The 21,538-nt window shown below is 56.1% G+C and overlaps 1 protein-coding gene across 2 annotated transcripts in view; it reads left to right on the top strand.

The window, feature by feature from the left end:
- The window catches only part of LOC136384597 (dedicator of cytokinesis protein 1), a 432,442-nt gene that overhangs the window by 73,642 nt on the left and 337,262 nt on the right, over positions 1 to 21,538 (top strand). For both annotated transcript variants that reach the window (XM_066354964.1, XM_066354963.1), the window contains exons 13-18: positions 5,068 to 5,193; positions 11,491 to 11,615; positions 12,596 to 12,694; positions 13,612 to 13,684; positions 18,009 to 18,112; positions 18,471 to 18,654. In XM_066354964.1, coding sequence (XP_066211061.1) covers positions 5,068 to 5,193; positions 11,491 to 11,615; positions 12,596 to 12,694; positions 13,612 to 13,684; positions 18,009 to 18,112; positions 18,471 to 18,654 — 711 coding nt within the window. The remainder of the gene's footprint in view (positions 1 to 5,067; positions 5,194 to 11,490; positions 11,616 to 12,595; positions 12,695 to 13,611; positions 13,685 to 18,008; positions 18,113 to 18,470; positions 18,655 to 21,538) is intronic.

Here is a 21,538-nt window from a genome sequence, read left to right as displayed (position 1 = left end):
TTGAACAGTGTCATTAAGTTACTAGGGTACGAGCTGAGGCTGTTGAGTGAGCTTTGTTTGTGGGAAGGCGACGGCGTCTGAAAGACAGGATTTTAGGGTGCTGTTCCTCCGTGTTACATCCTCATTTCGCTACCTCGGACCCTGGTCAGTAGTTTCCTTGTCACACCTTGCACATCTTTGGAGCGTGTCCATGAATTTGCTTGACCCAGTGGGCATTCGTTCTGTCGGGAGGTTTTGAGGCTCACGCTCCTGAGATGCAGCTGCACCCTGGGGTAGCCAGTAGGGACCAGCTCCACGCCCAGTGCCGGGACAGCCCCCCTGGCGCCTCTGGGAGTGTCCCTTCACTTTGTTTGCTTGTCTGGAGGACAGAGCCAGGGGTTCTGGTTCCAGCCTCCTCTCGGAGGTCTGCCTGCTCCCCTGCGCTGCATGTCCCGAGCTGCCCCCTGTGGGTGGTGCTTTGTGTGAATTAGGAACAGGGGCCCGTCCTCTGGGTGAGCGCAGGGATGCGGTCAGGCCGGGCTGAGCTCCCGCCTGTCTTTGCCGGCTGCCGGTGTAGAACGTGTCCTCAGCAAAGACACACGTGCCCCTGTGTGGGCTCCACCCGCTGACATTTCTTTAGGGAGCTTCTTTATTGGTGTGCTTCTCGCCCCTTCAAACTCCTCCCCTGTGGGACCCAGAATGTTATAGCTTAAAAAGAAAGATAAAGGAAAGAGTATGGGGCAGGGATAGAAAAGGAAACGCACGCCTCCCCCAGGTCCGGCCGTGAGTGGCCCGTCTGTCTGTGTGCGCTGACTGTCTGCCCCACATCGGGTCACGGTATGCTGGCTCTCTCCAACATTCCCCTCCCTCTCGGCTTCACTCTCGTCCCACCAGCCTCTGCCCCACCTCGTGTGCTGGCCCTGCTCCTGCTGGGGGCCTTGGTGACACCCTGGTTGCCCAGAGCCTCAAACACCCCCCTGTGCTCGGGCTGTGGTTTGTGCTGGCGGCCACACTGATGCCCCCCTCCTGGTCTTCCCTGTTGTCCTCTGATTTCCCATGTCCCTCGCTGCCTCCTCTCTGTGTGAGGTCTAAGAGTCGGGTGTTCTTGTGTACCCCGCTGGGCCCCCATTTTTCTCCCCTCACTCTGTGCTCCTGCCCTGAGGTCACCTCTGGGATTCAGGGTTCCCTGACTCAGTGTTGTCTCAGACTGGCTGTACTGGCCATGCCATAGCTGTCACCATCCCTGAGAGCGGCCGTCCTTCCACCTCTGTTTCTGCGAGTTCTGGTTTGACCTCCGTGCTGGTCCCTCCACCTGACCGCCACTGGAGTTAGCTGTCGTCCTGCCAGTGTCCTCCTGGGTTCCTGCCAGGGTCCCTGTGTTGAGGTCCTCACATCGCTCTAAACTCCCCAGGCAGAACACAGGCGGTGGCTGACCTTGGTCTGCACCTCCCGGGAGGCCCCAGAGCCAGCACACCCAGTGGACAGCTTCAGACCATGTCGAAGTACCACCCAACTACCTCCACAAGCAACACACTCAAGGCATGGACTTAGTAGACGCCAGAGCCCTGCTGAAGTGAGTCGTGCTCTGGGGGGTGGGTCCCTGCACAGCTGATCCTCCATGAGTGTCACAACCAGTCTGTTCAGCCAATAGGCCGAATCCCTCCCATTGACATACCAGTAGAAATCCAGGCTCAGCTACAACAGGAAGCACCGTGTCAGGGGTGCACCTGGAGCACCCATCTTGGGTGATTGTGGAGGCTGTGCCACTGGGCCCTACAGGACACCTTCCACCTGTGGCCACTCTGCCAAGCCCAGAAGACACAGAAGCTCTACTTAATACATAGAAACAAATGCAGGAAATTACCACAATCAGGAGACAGAGAGACTTGTCCCAAATTAAAGAACAGAACCAAACTCCAGAGAAAGGACTACACCCAACGTGGACAAGCAATTTACGACGCGGAGTTCAAAACCCTGGTTGTTCTCAGGATGCTCAAGAAACTTAGCGAGAACTTCAACAGCGTAAAGAAGGACATGGAAACCGTAAAAGGGAACCAGTCAGAAATGAAGGGCACACTAACTGAAATGAAGAATAATTTACAGGCAGCCAACAGTAAAGTAGATGAAGCTGAGAATCAAATCAGTGATTTGGAATATAAGAAAGCAAAAAAATTAAAAAAAAAAAAAAACCAAAACACAAAAACCCAATCTGAACATCATAAAGGAAAAAAAAGAAAAAAAGTGAGGGTGGTATAAGGCGCTCCTGGGACAACTTCAGGCGTACCGACATTCACATCAGGGGGGTGCTGGTTGGAGAAGAGAGAGAGCAGGAAACGGAAAACCTGTTTGAGAAAATAATGACGAAAAACTTCCCTAACCTGGTGAAGAAAATAGACTCACAGATCTAGAAAGTCTGCAGAGAGACCCAAATAGGATGAACCCATGGAGGCCCACACCAAGACACATCATCATTAAAATGGCTCAGGTTAAAGACCAAGAATTCTTAAGAGCAGCATGAAAATTACAGGGAGTTCTCTACGAGGGGGTTCCCATAAGACTGTCAGCTGATGTCTCAACAGAAACTGTGCAGGCCAGAAGGAAGTGGCAAGAAGTATTCAAAGTGATGAAAAGCAGAGACCTACAACCCAGATTACTCTGCCCAGCGGAACTATCACTTAGAATGGAAAGACATATAAACAGCTTCCCAGACAAGAAAAAGTTAAAGGAGTTCACCACTACCAAACCAGTATCACATGAAATGTTAAAGGCTCTTCTTGAAGAAGAAGAAAGAGAAGAAGAAGAAGGGGGAGGAGGAGAAGAAGAATAAACAACAAAGATCAAAAATATAAACAATAAAATAGCAAAAAATGCACATTTATCAACAGTTGATTCTAAAAAGCAAAAACCAAGCAGAAGAGAGAAACACTCATAGATACAGAGGACGTTTTGATGGTTGGCAGATGGGAGGGGGTAGGGGTGGGTGAAAAGGATTAAGTAGAAATTGGTTGCTACCAGATACAAGGATATGAAGTACAGTCTAGGGCAGGAGTCCCCAAACTTTTTACACAGGGGGCCAGTTCACTGTCCCTCAAACTGTTGGAGGGCTGGACTACAAAAAAAAAAATGAACAAATCCCTATGCACACTGCACATATCTTATTTTAAAGTAAGAACAAACAAAATGGGAACAAATACAATATTTAAAATAAAGAACAAGTAAATTTAAATCAACAAACTGACCAGTATTTCAATGGGAACTATTCTCCTCTCACTGACCACCAATGAAAGAGGTGCCTCTTCGGAAGTGCGGCGGGGGCCAGATAAATGGCCTCAGGGGGCCGCATGCGGCCCGCGGGCTGTAGTTTGGGGACCCCTAGTCTAGGGAATGTCACCAACAATATTCTAACAAGTGTGTGTGGTGTCAGAGGGGTGGGTGATTTATTGGGATGGTCATTTAGTAAGTTATTTAATGTGCAATGTGTCTAATACTAGAGTATGTATCTGAAACTACTATAATATAATATTGTGTCCATTGTAATAGAAAAATTTAAAGAAATGACTTAAAATCTAAAAAAAAAAAAAAAATAGAAGAAAAGAGAAATAGTTGCTGATCCCCTGGTGAGGTCAGAAGGAGGGCTCGCCCGGGGACGCAGGGCCCAGTGAGTATAGGGCACATAGCAAGTGCTCATGAGATACTTTTGAATAAATCTTGAGGGAATCAGTCAGTGCCAAGAGGCTATCAGCTTAAAAAGCATCATTTCACCTGCTGTCAAGGAATGAAACGTCATCAGGGACGGGACTTGATCAACCACCGGCCAGACCGATCTCTGCGGACCACAACGGGGTTTCCCGGCCCGCCTCCAGAAGACGCGAGAGAGCCAGAGCGTCAGGGCGTGAGGTCTGTGGTTTTCCCGTTTGTCTGCTGCCCAGTGCGGGTGCTGCGTGGAGGGAGCCATGCCGTCTGGTCCTGGCTGGCCCCCTGGAGGCATGTATCTAGAGGACTAGCTGGGCAGACATACAGACAGACCGGTGCACCATGGTGGTGTGAGTGAGCAGAGATGCCCTATATTCTGACGGGCACTTGGGATCCCATGTAGCTGAATGGCCAGGGAGCAAGCACGTCAGTCCCCAGCGGTCTTGGGGACAGAGCCTCCTATATGCCAGCTGACAGGGACCACATCCCTTCCACCTGGCTGACAGCCACGCCGCTGATGTGTCTCCTGCCTTTGGTTTTTGTGGTGTCTGCTCGTTAACCACCCGCTGCATAGCTGCTCTCCAAAATGCTGTTCTCCATCCGCTCTCTTCGTTGTCCCTTCCATCAGCTTTGTGATGGCGGATATTCGGGCATGAGCTCAGCTTGGAGGTGGTAGCGAGTTTGCCCTGTTCTGTCCAGGGCGTCCTTTCTTCGTGCCCAGAGGGTGTGAATGTCTTTATTTTACCTACTGGGGAAGAGCTGAGGTTTGGCCACAGCATTTGTTACTCCTGCGCTTGTGACACTGTGACACTGGGGATTGGGCTGCCCAGGTGGCGGCTGTCCCAGTCCTGTGGGGCTGAGCACCTAGTGGCGGCCCCGCACGCTACTGCCACCATCCGGAGAGCTTGGATGCTGCTTGCAACGTGAAACTTTCGTGGATTAGTGACCTTGTGACTTTACCTCCCAAATTCTCCTCTGCTGTCATCCTTCTCGGGAGGATGAGAAGCTGTAGCCTTTCTAACCAGTCCCAGGAAATTGCTCCCTTCTGATTTATCTTAACTGCACATAAGCTCAAAAGCATCACTGGTCCTGGGCAGACAGGGCACACACAGTTGTTAACGCACACCCCCATCTGTGAGGCCCCTCCAGAACAGGGTTTGTATCCCAGCTGATCAGACCCTGGTGATTCCCCGGGCCAGCTGCCTTGTTCCCCAGCCCCCCTCCCTCTCCCCCTCTCCCCTCCCTCCCTCCCTCCCTTCCTTATACACTATGTTTTCCTTTAAGCCATTGCATTATGAATTAAAAGTTGCTCATTCATCGGAGTTGGTGCCATGATGCCTCCTTTTAAAAATGGATGAGATCAAATGTAACTTTTGCACCCGTTGCTTTTTCCAGGCTTGTGGGTAACTCTGAAGTTACTCCCTGGGGACATTCATCAGATCAGAAAGGAGTTTCCTCACTTGGTGGACAGGACCACAGCCGTGGCTCGGAAAACCGGCTTCCCGGAGATAATCATGCCTGGTAAGGAGAGCTGCTTCCTCCCACGTTTCTAAGAGTGGCGTGGATGTAGCGGGCCTTGGCGGACGTCACATAGCTGGCCACAGAGCGTCGCGTGGACAGGGGCCTGTGGGAGCCCCGGCCAGCAGACAGCTGAGTGTGGAGGGGGCTTGTAAAGCCCCGGTGTGGTTTGCATCACTGGGGCCGGCAGACGCCGAGTTGGGACTGGAAGCTCAGGTACGCAGCAGCCCTGAGAACGATGTGGGTGTCTGTCCACGGCTGGGGTAAACGTCATCACTCTGTAAACAGACCCCTGACTGCCCCATAGTGCCTTGGTGCCCCTCCCCCGGGCGGGAGGGTTGAGTGTATTTGGGTGGTGAACACGCGCTCCTGTGGTACCAGGTGATCAAGTGGAGGCCCCTTTGGAGAACTGTGTGGGGTTCACTTTTAGGCTTTGATGAGTGGGTTGGTCATGATGCTTGGTTCATTCTAGGACCACGGCAACTCCCGTGTGATGATAACGTAGCTCTATAATGACTCCCCTGGGCCCCCTTATGATCTCGTAACAGCACTGGAATCACCCAGAACACGATCAAACTGAAGGGAGCACGCTTTCGGGAAACAGACCCTGTCATGTCCTGGGCTCTGAAGAAGGGCCCTCTGCGGAGGTTGCAGAGTCAATGTCTCTGCACCTCACTGGTCCCCAGGAGTGAGAGGGTGGCACCTGCATGTGGGCAGGGACCTGGCTTCAGGCCCCACCCCTGCTCCTCCCTGGCTCTGTGGCCTCCAGCAAGTTCCTGGCTGCTCTTAGCTGAAGAATGGGACAATAGCAATTCTGAAGAATGAAAATAATAGTAATTCCCACCTATAGGATTGGTTGGAGTTATGAAGACTTTAGAGTATAAGTCACAGAAAACACAAGATCAGTTCCAATGGCCAAACCTGAGGATACTTAAAAAAAAAATCTTTTCCATTGATTTGAGGGTGGGGTGGGGGGGGGGAGAGAGAGAGAGAGAGAGAGAGAGAGAGAGAGAGAGAGAGAGAGAAGGAGAGAGAGGAGCATCGAGTCATTCCACTTAGCTGTTCCATTTAGTTGTGCACTCATTGGTTGCTTCTCGTATGTGTCCTTTCAAACCCATGACCTCGGTGCACTAGGATGACGCTCTATCCACTGAGCCACCTGGCCAGGGCAAGCCCTGAGGGTACTTATGGGTCAGCTTCCAAGACTAAGGAACAGAGACAGAGCAAGCTCTAAGTCCGGCTTTGTTTCTCTCCAGTTTTCTCTGCTGGGCGATGTATCTCCTTTGCATAATGGCTTTCTCCTCTGGGGACAGCCCCTGCTGGCTTCCAGCCTCCTCCCAAGTCCCAGTGCCCTGAAACACGTGAGGTGCTTGCCACCTAGTGTTTCCATACAAGGGGCCTGAGCGCCTCCTGACTGGATTGCTCAGGGCCTCCGGGTCCCTGTACTGCAACAGGCCCTGTGGGGGAGATTGCCCCCTTGGCCGTCGGGGCTGACGGATGGGTGGGGTCCGGGACCCTGTACCGCAACGGGCCCTGTGGGGGAGATTGCCCCCTTGGCCGTCGGGGCTGACGGATGGGTGGGGTCCGGGACCCTGTACCACGACGGGCCCTGTGGGGGAGATTGCCCCTTGGCCGTCGGGGCTGACGGACGGGTGAGGTCCGGGACCCTGTACCGCGACGGGCCCTGTGGGGGAGATTGCCCCTTGGCCGTTGGGGCTGACGGGTGGGGTCCGGGTCCCTGTACCGGGACGGGCCCTGTGGGGGAGATTGCCCCTTGGCCGTCGGGGCTGACGGGTGGGGTCCGGGACCCTGTACCGGGACGGGCCCTGTGGGGGAGATTGCCCCTTGGCCGTCGGGGCTGACGGGTGGGGTCCGGGACCCTGTACCACGACGGGCCCTGTGGGGGAGATTGCCCCTTGGCTGTCGAGGCTGACGGACGGGTGAGGTCCGGGACCCTGTACCGCGACGGGCCCTGTGGGGGAGATTGCCCCTTGGCCGTCGGGGCTGACAGACGGGTGGGGTCCGGGACCCTGTACCGCGACGGGCCCTGTGGGGGAGATTGCCCCTTGGCCGTCGGGGCTGACGGGTGGGGTCCGGGACCCTGTACCGCGACGGGCCCTGTGGGGGAGATTGCCCCTTGGCCGTCGGGGCTGACGGGTGGGGTCCGGGACCCTGTACCGCGACGGGCCCTGTGGGGGAGATTGCCCCTTGGCCGTCGGGGCTGACCGGTGGGGTCAGCCCTTCCCATTGCAGTGGTCGTCCTGTGCGGGAGGCACAGAGACCTGGCAAATCTGGACTGACACTTGATCGAAAGAAGGGAGGAGGGCAGAGTGTGGATGTTGACCCCTGGAACCTACTCGCTCCTGTCCGCTCTCATCCTAGGGGGACTCGGGCCCCGTGGTGGGTTCTCAGCTTGTAAAACCAATAACGGAATTCCATGTTAAGATTAATCCCTTCTATTTATTTAATACTTTTCGGTTTCCAAATAACATTCCTGTTAATAATCTGACTTGATCCTTACAAGATCTTGGGAGGCGTGCTGATATTTATCCTTTCTATCCGTGGGATGCTGTTGGTTTGCACCTGATGCTCCATTCGTAGGCTATAGCTTGATCATCCTGAGCTTCGCGGAAGCCTATGAACCGGTGTGGAACTGATTTCTGTCCAGATTCAGCCACAGCCTAACATCACACGGTGAATGAGCAGTGGACATGGGGCCACGCCGCCCCACGCCGGACAGCTCCCCTCTGCCACCTGTGACAGGGTGGCGCTGGGTGCCCGCCAGGAGAGAGGGGCGTTCGGTGCACATGCTGTCGGAGTTCAGGCTTTGTCCGTTCCAGGGCAGCTGGGGCCTGCTCTTTCTGCTCCCTTTGTCGGTGGCCCAATGGGACAGGAGGAGAGCATGACATTCGGCGTGTGCTGGACTTGGGGGACACTGACCGCTGCTGGCAGTCACGTCAGTGTGCGGCAAGCTCCTCTGGACGCGTTGGGGGGGGCGCCTTGTTTGCATTTGGACTCGAGATGCAAAGGCCCAGGGTTAGGTCCTTGTACTTGGGTAGTGTGAGGGTGTTGTCCTGTTCCGAGGAAGATCCCGGGAGATATCTCGTTCCCGTCGGGCCTGCTTCCCGTAGAACTCACTGGGGCTTGAAGAGCAAGTGGAGCCCTGCACGGGCATCTCGTGGCGGAGTCACAGGGAAGCCGTGGGCTCTCCCACTGTCCCTCAGGTCATGTGCTGAGTTGGGAGTGGGGGTTCCCCCTCGAGGGAAGGAGTCCATGTTCTCTGTGGCTTAGCAGTGGCTGGCAGCTGTGAGCGCTGTCTTACCTCGGGGGTGGGGACAGACACATGGGGACTTCTACGCAGGGCCCAGGCTCTGAGCACACACTGTCATGGGCATCTCTGCTCAGTGTGTGGGCCTGCCCGTGGCCCCAGCTGCAGGCTGTTCCCCCCTCCCCTGTCCCACGGGGGATCCCAGAGCCCCAAAGGACACGCTGGGGAAGCAGTGTCCCCTGAGCTGGAGAAGTGTCTGGGGGTTAGGATAGGTGGAGGGGGACTCTCTGTGAGGCCACCCAAGTGTCCTAGTCCCTTCCTCCCCCACGGACACCCTGGAGCCGGGGTGGCAGGTGCCAGGAGCCTCTTGTGAGTGCCCATCTGTGGGTTTTACCTACTGAAAACGGGGTCTTACACTGGAGTGATTCCACAGTGTGCCTCTCTAGGCCAGCGGGAGAGGGGGACCCTGCTGTCTGACGACCTCCCACGAGTGCTGGTCCCTGGCTGAGCAGGCCTCTGTGAAGCTGTTGTCACCCTGTTGGGTTATTGATGGAGTTTCCAGGCTGAGGGACTGCCCCGGCCTTATCTCTGAGACTGCTTAATAGCGGGCGGCTGTGTGGGTGGGAGGCTAAGTGACTTGTCCCAGGTCACGCAGCTCTCTGGGGTGGGTCCTGTGGCCGCAGCCCAGCGCTCCATCAGCCGGGTCACGCAGCTCCCTGGGGCGGGTCCTGCAGCCGCAGCCCAGCGCTCCATCAGCCGGGTCACGCAGCTCCCTGGGGCGGGTCCTGCAGCCGCAGCCCAGCGCTCCATCATCCGGGTCACGCAGCTCCCTGGGGCGGGTCCTGCAGCCGCAGCCCAGCGCTCCATCAGCCGGGTCACGCAGCTCCCTGGGGCGGGTCCTGCAGCCGCAGCCCAGCGCTCCATCAGCCGGGTCACGCAGCTCCCTGGGGCGGGTCCTGCGGCCGCAGCCCAGCGCTCCATCAGCCGGGTCACGCAGCTCCCTGGGGCGGGTCCTGCAGCCGCAGCCCAGCGCTCCATCAGCCGGGTCACGCAGCTCCCTGGGGCGGGTCCTGCAGCCGCAGCCCAGCGCTCCATCAGCCGGGTCACGCAGCTCCCTGGGGCGGGTCCTGCAGCCGCAGCCCAGCGCTCCATCAGCCGGGTCACGCAGCTCCCTGGGGCGGGTCCTGCAGCCGCAGCCCAGCGCTCCATCAGCCGGGTCACGCAGCTCCCTGGGGCGGGTCCTGCAGCCGCAGCCCAGCGCTCCATCAGCCGGGTCACGCAGCTCCCTGGGGCGGGTCCTGCAGCCGCAGCCCAGCGCTCCATCAGCCGGGTCACGCAGCTCCCTGGGGCGGGTCCTGCAGCCGCAGCCCAGCGCTCCATCAGCCGGGTCACGCAGCTCCCTGGGGCGGGTCCTGCAGCCGCAGCCCAGTGCTCCATCATTCTTAACAACGCTCACCGTTGGGCGCGTGGGAGCGGCAGCTTCCCTTCCCAGCGGCTCCCGGGGCCGTCGCAGCAACCCTGTGGGATCCTTGTAATAATGACTTTTAAATGAATGCTTAATTTACTAGTTGGATACATTAAAAGCCAGGATAGAGCAGGAAAAAAAAAAGACAAAGTAAGAAAGCAAGGAGATTTCTTTTCTTAAGGAATCCCAGTTCTTTGCCCAGAGTGGGTAGTTAGTTGCCTGCTCTGCACAAAACGGTTCCTTGTGTTTCCTGTGGGACAGCAGGTGGGTCAGCAGCGGGGGGTGGCCAGAGAGATGTCAGAGGAGCGGTCAAGGGCCCGATACGTTCTCTCCGTCACGCAGCTAATGAAGCTCACGACGTTTCCCTAGTCGCGCGCGCCCTTAGCAGGGGCTCCGCGTGCTCCCAGGGTGAAGAATGTCTCCAGCTCGTTAGTGGCGTTGTTTTATTTTTGGGCAATTTAAGTTGCATTTCACTTTAAGATGTACAAGTGCATTGTATGTCAACTGTACTTTAATAATAATATTAATAATAATAATAATAATAATAGACACACGAATCTTGTGTCATTCTCCTTCCCCCGCTGTGGCCCCATCCTGGCTCTGACAGCGCCTGTCCGGAGGGCAGGGGGGCCACACAGGAAGTTCCCTCATGGCCCTCATCCCTAATCCCAGGCCAAGTGGGACGTGGGCTCTTGTGTTGTGACTTCCTAGTCAGCTTCTTGGTCACCCCTGCGTGAGTCGCGCAGGGGACCAGTACCGCCCATCACGCTGGGTGTCCCGGTGGCTGTTAGATGCTCTTTGGCTACAGAGACTCAGATGACCACGGCCAGTAGTCTCACTGGGGGTGGGGACATGAGTGGCAGTGAGCTGTGGACACTAGAGAGGGGATGCGTCCTTGCAGACCCTTTGGCAGCATGTGGTCTGCCCAGGGGGAGGGGACACCAGCTGCCCCGAGGTGTGGCGGCTCCTCAGCCCTAAGGCAGGAACCCGGCAGATAATCAGGGAGCCTCGAAATCGGTCCTCTTTCCCAGAGTCTGACAAGGATTGCTTTCGTTCCCACCTGCATACGCTGAGGCTGTTCTGTAGAAAGCGTTTTGTCACCCTCAAATGGAGCCTTTATCACAGGGGTCCCCAAACTATGGCCCGCGGGCTGCATGAGGCCCCCTGAGGCCATTTATCTGCCCCCCACCGCACTTCCAGAAGGGGCGCCTCTTTCATTGGTGGTCAGTGAGAGGAGCATAGTTCCCATTGAAATACTGGTCAGTTTGTTGATTTAAATTTACTTGTTCTTTATTTTAAATATTGTATTTGCTCCCATTTTGTTTTTTTTTTTACTTTAAAATAAGATATGTGCAGTGTGCAAAGGGATTTGTTCATAGTTTTTTTTATAGTCCGGCCCTCCAATGGTCTGAGGGTCAGTGAACTGGCCCCCTGTGTAAAAAGTTTGGGGACCCCTGCTTCATCATATCCTGCGAGGAGAGGTCATGCCTTAGACAGTTCTGCAAAATTCAGGGCTGCGCGATGCATAATGGATTCGTTTTAAAGGTACCATTTTTATCCCCCGCAGGTGATGTGCGGAATGATATCTACGTCACGCTAGTGCAAGGGGATTTTGATAAAGGAAGCAAAACCACGGCCAAGAACGTGGAGGTCACGGTGTCTGTGTACGACGAGGACGGCAAGCGGCTGGAGGTAGTCTCTGCGGCCACGTTGAGCCCCTGGGGCTCCAGCCTTCCTTCCCGAGTGCCCCGCTCTGCTCTGCTACAGAATGCGAGAAGCCCTAGGAGAGGCCCTGGGCTCTTTCTTCCCTGTCTCCTGCTTGACTAGAGGCTGGTTGCCACTGGGTCCTGGCAGCCGGCCTGTCCCTGGAGGACCCGGTGGCCCTAGACGTTCTCAGACCATTCTTAGCTCCATGGGAGACAGGAGGGAACTGAGGCCCAGCCAGACCCATCGGCTGTTCCAGTTCTGAGCACTAGTGAGAGGCAGAGCTGGGTTGTTGAATTTGGATGTCTGACCCTGTGCTCTCCTGGGTGTTGTGTTGGTGGTTACCAGGACGACCTCCTGGGTGGGCACAGCTGCTGCAGGACTCAGTGTCCTGGGAAGTGCTCAGAGGCTGTGGTGTCCTCCGATGACTGGAGGCCAAGCCCAAGCAGGTATCCCGACCCCTGCCAAATTACCTCTGTGGATGGATGCTGGCTGAGGGCAATGCCCTGTGTGTGCACCCGCCAGGCAGTGCTGGCCTTTGCCACTTGGGCTGGCCCGGTATTGCTCCCACAGGTGTCCAGTGGTCAGTGTTATGGCTGGCCATGAACGGGAGGGGGAGTGCTACCACCTCCTAGGGTCTGTAGCCCTTTACTCGGGACCTACTGAGTGAATCAGGCAACTTCCTGCAGACCCTAAGGCTGATGTCATTACGGGTGAGGGCGAGAAGGGTGGAGGGCAGGACAGCCCCACGTGGCACAGCCACCGAGATCTTAAACGTCTGGGAGCAAGGTTGGACACCAGCTGTGGCGTCGGGCGGGCGTGTCTGGCCATCGCTGCGGGCTCACCCCATTGCTCCTGGAGCGTCTGTTCCTTCTCCTGGCTCGTGGGATGGGGGCGGCACGCGGGGAGATGTCTGTGGTGTTCATGGCCATGAGCTCTGATATGAGCCCTTCCGCCTTCCCTTCCAGCATGTGATTTTCCCGGGTGCCGGCGACGAAGCGATTTCAGAGTACAAATCCGTGATTTACTACCAAGTGAAACAGCCACGCTGGTTTGAGACCGTGAAGGTATCCTTGACGTGGTCATTTCCTCCCGTGAGGCTGATGATGAAAAATGCTCATGTGCAGCCGTCCCCACCTCCCAGCCAAGCCCGGGGCCACGCGCCCACACCCACACCCACGGGCGGGCAGACTGGCACCCTGCGCGGCGAGGCGAGGTGGGGGAGCTTTCCTCCAAGCCGCTCAAGGTTGCTAAGGAACCACAGTGGCATTTCTGGGAATATATTTCCTCTCATTTCCTTTCGGACATAAAAATAGGACTTTCATGGAGACAAACGACAGAGCTCCGTGAGCGGCAGTGATTGCGTTTCTCGTCCTGGGTCTGTTTTATGTGTGAAACCCTGTCTTTACACCACATGGAAAAACACAGAGAGGACTCTGGAGAGGGGATATCATTGCGGGGGACACAGGTCCCGTTACCCTGGCACGGCCCCCGCACTCACAGGGCGCCATGCCGACACCCGCCACAGCCCGCACACTGAGGGCCTGAGTGGCCAGCGGTTGGCTGTGGCTACAGCTGTTAGACCCGAGAATTAGAGACCATCACTATAAGTCACAGCAGGCAGGCTTTCATCCTGCGGCCACGGGTGGGTCCCCGCAGCTGCTGGGGAGTCCACATCCCCTAGGCGGGGCTGGCAATGAAAATGGCGGCTTTTAAAAATGGCATCTTAAGGGTGAGGATCAGAACGTGTAGAACACCTGTAGCCGTCCCATTGAGTCGCCTGGGCGAACATCGTTCCCAATGTTGCCTTGTTCCAAGGTCCAGAAGGCCTCTGCCTTTGGGGGAATGACCTGGGGGTTAGGGATGCCTCCGTGGAGGTCCTGAAACGCGCAGGGTCCTGGGGGTCACCCTGGGGGAGCCGCCAAGCTGTCCACACGAGAAGACATAGGAGAGGCGCTCACGCTTCCCTTTCCACTTCCGCCAGGTGGCCATTCCCATCGAGGACGTCAACCGCAGTCACCTTCGGTTTACCTTCCGCCATCGATCCTCCCAGGACTGTGAGTAGTCACGTTGCTGTCCTGTGTGCGTCCCCGGGGAACCGAGGGGACAGGATCCCTGGGCTGCACTGATTCTGGGTCGTTTCTCCATCGTTCTGGGATGTGGCTCCTGTAGCACAGCGAGGTCTGGACCCTTGCGCTCCTGTCCCACATTTGACATGTTCCTGGGAAATGTCACCGGTCCTTTTCATGGAGCTGGTACAGGCCATCCGAATTTTCTTCTCAGGAGTTTCAGATGAGGGGCTGCTACTTGCTGTGGTTTTGAATTTCCTCTCCTCCCATTGACCTGCACCCCTTCCTCCATCAGAAAAGTCTCTGAGATAGAAGTCGATTTCAAAAATTGGCTCTCCCTGCTCTTTCTGTTGGAACTGAAAACCTTGAGGTCTCTCTGGGTGGCCCCTGGTGTCCAAAACACGGACGGAGCCTTTCTTGTGGGAGGTGTGCGTGCAGCTCGGGCTGTGGGGCCAGGACTTTGGGAGGAGAGAACTGACGTGTGAATCGTTTACCTTCCAAAAGACTCGACTATCAGAGACTAAAGAGAGTCTCATCACCCTGGTTGAACCAATTGTCCGCTAAGGACAGAACCCTGCGTGAGACAGTAAATAATGTCACAGAAGGAAGCCTGGCCCCCACCCTTCACGCTCTGTGCCCATCTGGCAGTGGGCTGAGAGGTAGGGGACCTGGGGACAGTGACAGTGACGCCGCTGTAGTTGTGTGTATTGTGGCATTGAGGGAAATGTGGTGGTATGGCTGTGTGTGTCACCGCCGACCTCCGGGGAGATCCTCGCCATGGCTGGGTGTCCCGTCACAGATGCTTCAGCTGGAGGGCAAGAAGACCAGGTGGTCGTGCCAGCCCCTTGGCACGATGCCCAGTGTGGAGCAGAGACTCCATAGACACGGCTGCTGCTGCGACAGTGTTTCCTGCTGTTTCTGGGCGCCTGCTTGACCTGGGCCCTCCAGGTGTCGGGGCGCCGTGGAGAGGCTCCTGGGCGAGGCGCGCGAGAGCAAAGGCTCGATGTTGGCGGGTGCGGACCCCATGTGGGGCCAGTGGGAAGCCTGAGCCCCGTTGTTATTCAGAGGGCTTGGAGGCATGAGGTGCTCGGCTGGTGTGTGGGCTGGCACAGACCAGCCTGAAGGTGTCCGTGCTGCGGGTAGGACCCAGGGTCCAGACCAGCAGGGCTCCATCGTGTGAATGGGGTGCGTGGAGGGTAGCAGGAGGGACGGCAGTGACCTGGAGCGTCGTCCCTCCCCTCGTCCCGTCCCAGTGTTTAAGCAGGGCGGGGTCCAGCTTAAAGGGTCAGGGTTTAAGTATAGTGGCAGAAGCAGGGGTGTGAAGGCCAGGCAGTTTCGGAGGCAGTGCCCACCATTGCATCCGCACCTTGGGGCCAAGGCCGGGCCAACAGGCAGCCCGATGGCTCAACCTGGACGAGAGCAGCTATTGCTGGATGTTACCCAGCATTCACTGTGCTCCTGCTGTGCTCCTGACACAGTGCTTGACTGTGTGACATAACTAGTCCTCAGTGAGCCCGGACCGCGTCCGTGGGGGCATCACTTCCCGTGTCGCAGATGAGGAAACCGAGGCTCAGAGACCCCAGCTCAGGCCCAGAGTCACTTGTTTAGTCAGGGGTCAGCCTGTAAGAACCAAGGAGCAGGGCGGCCTGTGTGAAGGGCAGAGGTGCGGGCTGAGCAGAGTGAGGTGTGTGCATGGGGTGCTCTGGGCCAGGTGTGTCCTTAGTCAAGGCTGCGGTGGGCCGGTGCCCTGCATGGGTGGGGCAGCAGAGGGTGGCAGCTGGCCAGAGCAAGGCTGAGGGCTGCAGGAGAGCAGGTAGGAAGGGGACACTGGAGGGCAGGGACCAAGTTCTAGAAGCCACAAAAGACTTGTTTCAGAATTTGAGCACGCTTCCCCTGTAACAACAAGCTCATTCTCTCTAATTAATAAATCACACTAGGGCAGAGGGGTACCTTCTGTAGCATTTTAATTTTCAAAATCCTTGTTTTTCTTGTCAGTTTTAAGTACTCATTATAGACAAGATGCTATCACCCGACACACTATGACAAATTTACATAATTAATGAAGTCTCCCCGGCCACAGCTTGTGGGGCTTGGAAACGTGTCGAGCATCCTAAGTGTGGTGCTGATGAGACCCTGGGCTGTCAGCCATTGGAATGATACTGGCCTCCAGGGTCTCTCCTGCAGACCCTTAGGGTCAGAAATGGAAAAACCCGAGGCCTCATTGCACTCTCCTCCTCCCGGCAAAATGTGAGCTGCGTCCCCCCCCCCCCCCAAAGCAAGCAAGGGAGTTGGGATTTCTGGGATCTGCCCTTGGGGCTGGAAAGTTTGTTGCTGACATAAATGTCTAATACTCTCCAGCAACTTGTTAGCAGTTCTAGAAGCATCAGCTTCTATGTCTCCAGAGCCCCAGCAGATGAATGGTGTTGGGGCTCAGCTGGCCAGGAGCTGGAGCTGACGTCCCCTGTTTGTTAAGGGGCCCCCTATGAGTGGGGCAGCCCTGCCTGCTCCTGCAGCGTCGGGCCCCTGACACTTTGTAATTTTGTTACCAACCTCGTAATAGCTGCTAGTGAGCATGTAACAGGTTCAGTCCATTCCCTCCACTGTGAGGGAATACAATGTTACTAAAAAGAATATGCCGCTTTCACCCTGTGCTACTTGATAGCAGGGTCAGGGGAATCCCTCCAGTGAGGGGTATGGTCACATGTCCACCCCAGGCACGGCTGCCTTCATGGAGACACGCTTTATTTTAATTTCTTCTCAGCCCAAACGTACAAGAGTCTGCTCTTTTCACTGGAACATTACAGTATTCCATGTCTTCTAGTGTGTTTTTTACAAAGTGATTTTTTTTTTATTCCTAGGGTACATATTTTTTACTTTTATCCCTCTTTTTATTTTTGGTTACTCAGTCGTTCATTCATTCATCTAATGAGCCTTTACTGAGCACCTAGGATGTATCAGGTACAGAAGGACACCAGAACGCAAAGACTCAGGGCATGTGTTAGCTCAGGCAGCGGCGTCTTAGGGTCAATATTCTGAGCCCCCGACTCAAGGTGGGTGGTGGATGTGTCTTCCTCTTCTGATTGATCGCTGGCCTTTAGTCTCTACAAAGAGAATTCTGGGATACAGAACTTGAGAGATACTTTCTAGCTCTGAAACTCAGTGTTTCTGTTTTATACTCAGATTGCCTCTTGAGGAATTCCTGTGATTCCCATTTCTTCAGTCCAGATGCCTTATCCGTCCCTATCTGGTCTGGCCCCCACCTGCCTTGGAGCCCTCACCGTCCACTACTCACCAGCAGGCACACTGGCTTTCTGGCCCCAGACCAGCCAAACGTAGCCTCACTCTAGGACCCTGCAGTCGGCCATCTCTCTTCTCTTAACATCTTGGTTCATATTGATATGTTGTTCATCTTCTTAGCGAGACCTTTCCCAACCATCCAATGGGATCATTCCCTTTTCCACCATCACCCTGGAACAAAGCACCCGGTTTTTTTTCCTCTGTTATCTGAAAGAATGGGTTTGTTGTGTCTCCTCAAGTAAAAGATCCCCCCCCCCTTTTTTTTTATAAAAAAAAAGTTTGTCCAAGCATGCGACCTTTGATGTGCTATCCACGGAGCAACATGGTCAGGGCCAAAACGGATCTTTATTGAGTATGTAATCTGTGGTGGGCACCATTTCGTGCCTGGGGGAAGTAGCGTCCCACGTGCAGGTCCGTGGAGGAAGGACTTGCTTGCCAGAGAGAACAGGATTTCCAGGTCAGGCCCTCAGTCTCCCTGTGATTTCTGTCGGCACAAGGAGAGGCAGGAATCTATGCGGTTTTGTTTATTGTACAGATGGCCAGTGTTCCCAGCAGAGGGTCTGCCCCCGCGGCTGTCGGTAACGATGCCCTTGTGCCTGCAGACCCTGTGCGCTCAGTGGTGCGTGTCTCCCTGGGTTCGGAACACGCTGTCTTCATGTCTCTTTGCCGTTACTCTTGGTGTCGGGGGTTGCAGGCTTCCCTTCCAAAGCGTCCTGGTTTTCATGGCCCTCTGCTCCCGGGTCAGCGCTCAAGTTCGGCGAGCAGGTGCTTCTGTGAGATTCTCATCGCCATGGCTTTGAGCTTCCAGGTTGATCTGAGCGCATTGGATCCCTTTGTGATAAGAGTCTTCTGGCCGGGAGCACCGTGCCTGTGTCTCTGGGTCCTTGCGCGCCCTTTAAACCTGTCAGTAGCGTTTCCTCACCCCTGCCCCTCCCATCACGGTGGCCCTCGTAGCGTCTTCTGACGTTAGATTGCTATGCCAGCAGCTGAAGGTGGTTCTTGGTTTCTGTTGCAGCAAAGGACAAATCTGAGAAGATATTTGCGCTCGCGTTTGTGAAGCTGATGCGCTATGACGGGACCACTCTGAGAGATGGAGAACACGACCTCATCGTCTATAAGGTAGGCGGGCTGTGTGACAGGTGCAGGGTCGCTGACGGTGCCGCTCCTCTCTGGCCGCCTGGTCCCAGAGGACGCCGCTCCCCGTGGGAGAGTGCTGCTGTCCGGCAACATGTAATTGTCCAAATGGCCAACAGGGGCCATTCTTCATGGGAGAAGACAGGGTGCAGTAACACCCAAGGTGCCGTGTGAAGACATGCTCTGTTCACGTGGATTCCTCTACGGGAATCTGAGAAACCATTAGACCACACAGTTTAGCAAGCATTCCAGAGCAGAGGGCATGGTGGTGAAAGGGGCTGGGATCACCAGGGGTGGACGGAAGAAACACGGGTTGCTGACGGTGGCCCCCTCCCACCCCCAGGCCGAGGCAAAGAAGCTGGAGGACGCGGCCACGTACCTGAGCCTGCCCTCCACGAAGGCCGAGCTGGAGGAGAAGGGCCACTCGGCCACGGGCAGGAGCATGCAGAGCCTGGGCAGCTGCACCATCAGCAAGGACTCCTTCCAGATCTCCACCCTCGTCTGCTCCACCAAGCTCACCCAGAACGGTGGGTCTGGGGCCCTTCTGTGCCCACCCCACGGGTTTTTCTCCCCTGACCCCGTCCTTCTCGTGCCTTCGGCGGAGCAGGGGAGGCTTCGGCAGGTGCACGAACACGGCCGGTCAGCCATCACGGCTCTCCTCAGGGAGGGTCCGTGTGGAGGTCGCTGGGCTGGGGAAGGGGGTGACGGGACATGAACATCCCCACTCTGGTTTTCCTCTAGGGTGAGTCATAAAGAGAGTGAAGGCGGTGGATGTGGTTTTAGAAAAGGTCTTATGGTCGAAGAAAGGTGGCCTGGCAGAAGTCTTATTTTAAAATTTATTTATTTATTTTATTTTTTATTTTTCCGAAGCTAGAAACGGGGAGAGACAGTCAGACAGACTCCCGCATGCGCCCGACCGGGATCCACTCAGCACGCCCACCAGGGGGTGACGCTCTGCCCACCAGGGGGCGATGCTCTGCCCATCCAGGGCGTTGCTCTGTTGCGACCAGAGCCACTCTAGCGCCTGGGGCAGAGGCCAAGGAACCATCCCCAGCGCCCGGGCCATCTTTGCTCCAATGGAGCCTCGGCTGCGGGAGGGGAAGAGAGAGACAGAGGGGAAGAGAGAGACAGAGAGGAAGGAGAGGGGGAGGGGTGGCGAAGCAGATGGGCGCCTCTCCTGTGTGCCTTGGCCGGGAATTGAACCTGGGACTCCTGCACGCCAGGCCGACGCTCTACCACTGAGCCAGCCGGCCAGGGCTTGCCTGGCAGAAGTCTTAAGCTGCAAGATTTGCAGTCAGATGAAGGGCCCAGGGTCGAGCCCTGGCCATGGCCTTGAACTTGGTCCTGTGAGCCTGGTCCAGGGTGCGAGGGCACCCACATCTTTGTGCCATCCCCAGCCAGTCGTTGAGAAAATACCAGTTTCCTTTCTTTTTAGAAGTTGATTTTGATGCCATTTTTAGTTCCCCCGTGAGTGAGATCAGGCACCCCTTGCTGAAAGACACTCGTACGTGCAGCTTTGACGTCGCATGAGATGGTGTCCGGCCACCCTGTGGTGGGCCAGCCGGCTGCTCTGCCCTGTCACCTCTGCTTCTGGGCTCCCCAGTGACATGGCTGCCTGGCCAGGGGCGCTTCTGACTCCAAGCACCCCATCCAGCCGAGGCAGAGGCTCCTCGGCGCTAACCCACCATTTGAAAATTGTTTCCCCCTCAGATGTGACAGCGTCACAGCTATGCAGGGTGACACTGTACCCTCTTGAAACTCAGCCTGAACATCCGTTGTTTTCCACCTGAAGTGGATTGCAGTTATTAATGTCCGCTGTTGCCCTGAATTATGTCCCCGGTGTTGTGTATAAATCTCGGTAGAGGTCTCAGATTTAACTGAGGGACGGGAAAAAAAGTACTTCATTTGTACTTGAACAGGGTAAGCACAGGACAAAAGAACGCCATCATCTGGAGGCCACTGCGAGGCGGGGGGCCGGGCTCTGGGTGTTGGGGTGTGCACGCCCCTTCCAAACTCCCCACGTCTCTGCCTCGGCCCCGCTGTCCCAGGCTGTCCAACCTGTGCTTTCTCACCCCTTGTCTCATGGGTGAACCATGTGTGTGTAGGGGGGTGGGGGTGGTGGGAGGATGTCACTCAAACGCATGGAGTTCATTTGGATACATACCGGTATCTGCAATATTACTCCGGAAACATTAGTCCACCTGCAACATTATGAGTGACCCTAGTTTGTGGCCGTGTAATAGTCTCCATAGGATAGTGAACACCCTTGAACGGGGCGTTGGGTTTTGTGCACGGGCACGCAGGCTGAGTGCCCGGGCAGCAAGTGGCCCACACGGCCGGGGGCCGGTTTGGGACGAGGTTGTGGAAAGGATGCCCCGTAGATCAGATGTGACTCTCTGGCTGAGAACATATCTGGGTCCTGAGAGTCCACCGGCCTGACGGCTGCAACCAATACCTCACTTAGCTCAGGGCAATGGCAGCCTGTCCGATGAGCTCCCCCCAGCTCCCCACCCCACCGTGGGGCTTCTCAGGAGGGGCTGCTGACAGTTGAGTGCGGTTGTGTGCTTCCCTTGTCCCTCGGTAGGAAACCACCACCTTGTACGTGGGTCTCCTGCTGAAAACATGTTTGGATGTTGTTCTTTGGACCTTGAATAACTAGGGAACCAGGAGATCCCCAAGGTATTAAAGTCACGGAACTCTCTCAGGGGGACAGTTCTTTCACCTCTGAGCTTCATGAATCTCACTGGCCCCAGGGTCATAGTCTTCCTGGTACTGGGGGAGAGAGGCACCCTGGTCTCCTAGCAGCTGTTGCTGGGCAACAGGGAGATGCCGATGTGATGCTGTTCACTAAGAGCAAGGGGGGCACCTGTTGGCTTTTATTCCACCCCAGCCAACGATCCCTCTGGGGATGGTGATATCTCAGGTTGATGAGACGGGGCCGCCCCATCTGACCTCGGATGCCCAGGTTCTCATTTGAGCCTCGTTTATCTGAGGCCGTATCTCGTTCCTGCGAAGCTCCATTCCGTAGGGAAAAGCCGTGGCTGAAGTCCTCGTTGAGGCCTGTATTACACGTCTCTGGCCTCGGGGTGCTGCTGCATGCAGAGGGGGTGTACAACCGCAGCACGAGAGGCGACTCCTCTCCTCCGTGAGCTGCCTGTATCATCAGAAAAGGAAGTCACGTACTAGGAATGACTAGAGGCCTGCCTGCGGTGGCTCCCAGAGAACGAGCGCCTGGACAGGGAGAGCCTGGTGTGACCTGGGGGGGGGGGCAGGGAGAGCTCTCTTTCCCAGAAACACGCCCCCCTTCCTTCCCCCAGCTCAGACACAGCAACCTCCATCTGGGGCCATGCTCATAACTGAGCTATTTTTAGCACCTGAGGCAGAGGCTTCATGGAGCCATCTTCAGTGCCT

The sequence above is a fragment of the Saccopteryx leptura genome, chromosome 13, assembly GCF_036850995.1.
Source record: "Saccopteryx leptura isolate mSacLep1 chromosome 13, mSacLep1_pri_phased_curated, whole genome shotgun sequence".
Lineage (NCBI taxonomy): Eukaryota > Metazoa > Chordata > Mammalia > Chiroptera > Emballonuridae > Saccopteryx > Saccopteryx leptura.
Note: the sequence above shows the minus strand (reverse complement) of the source record. Positions and strands in the feature narration are given on the sequence as shown.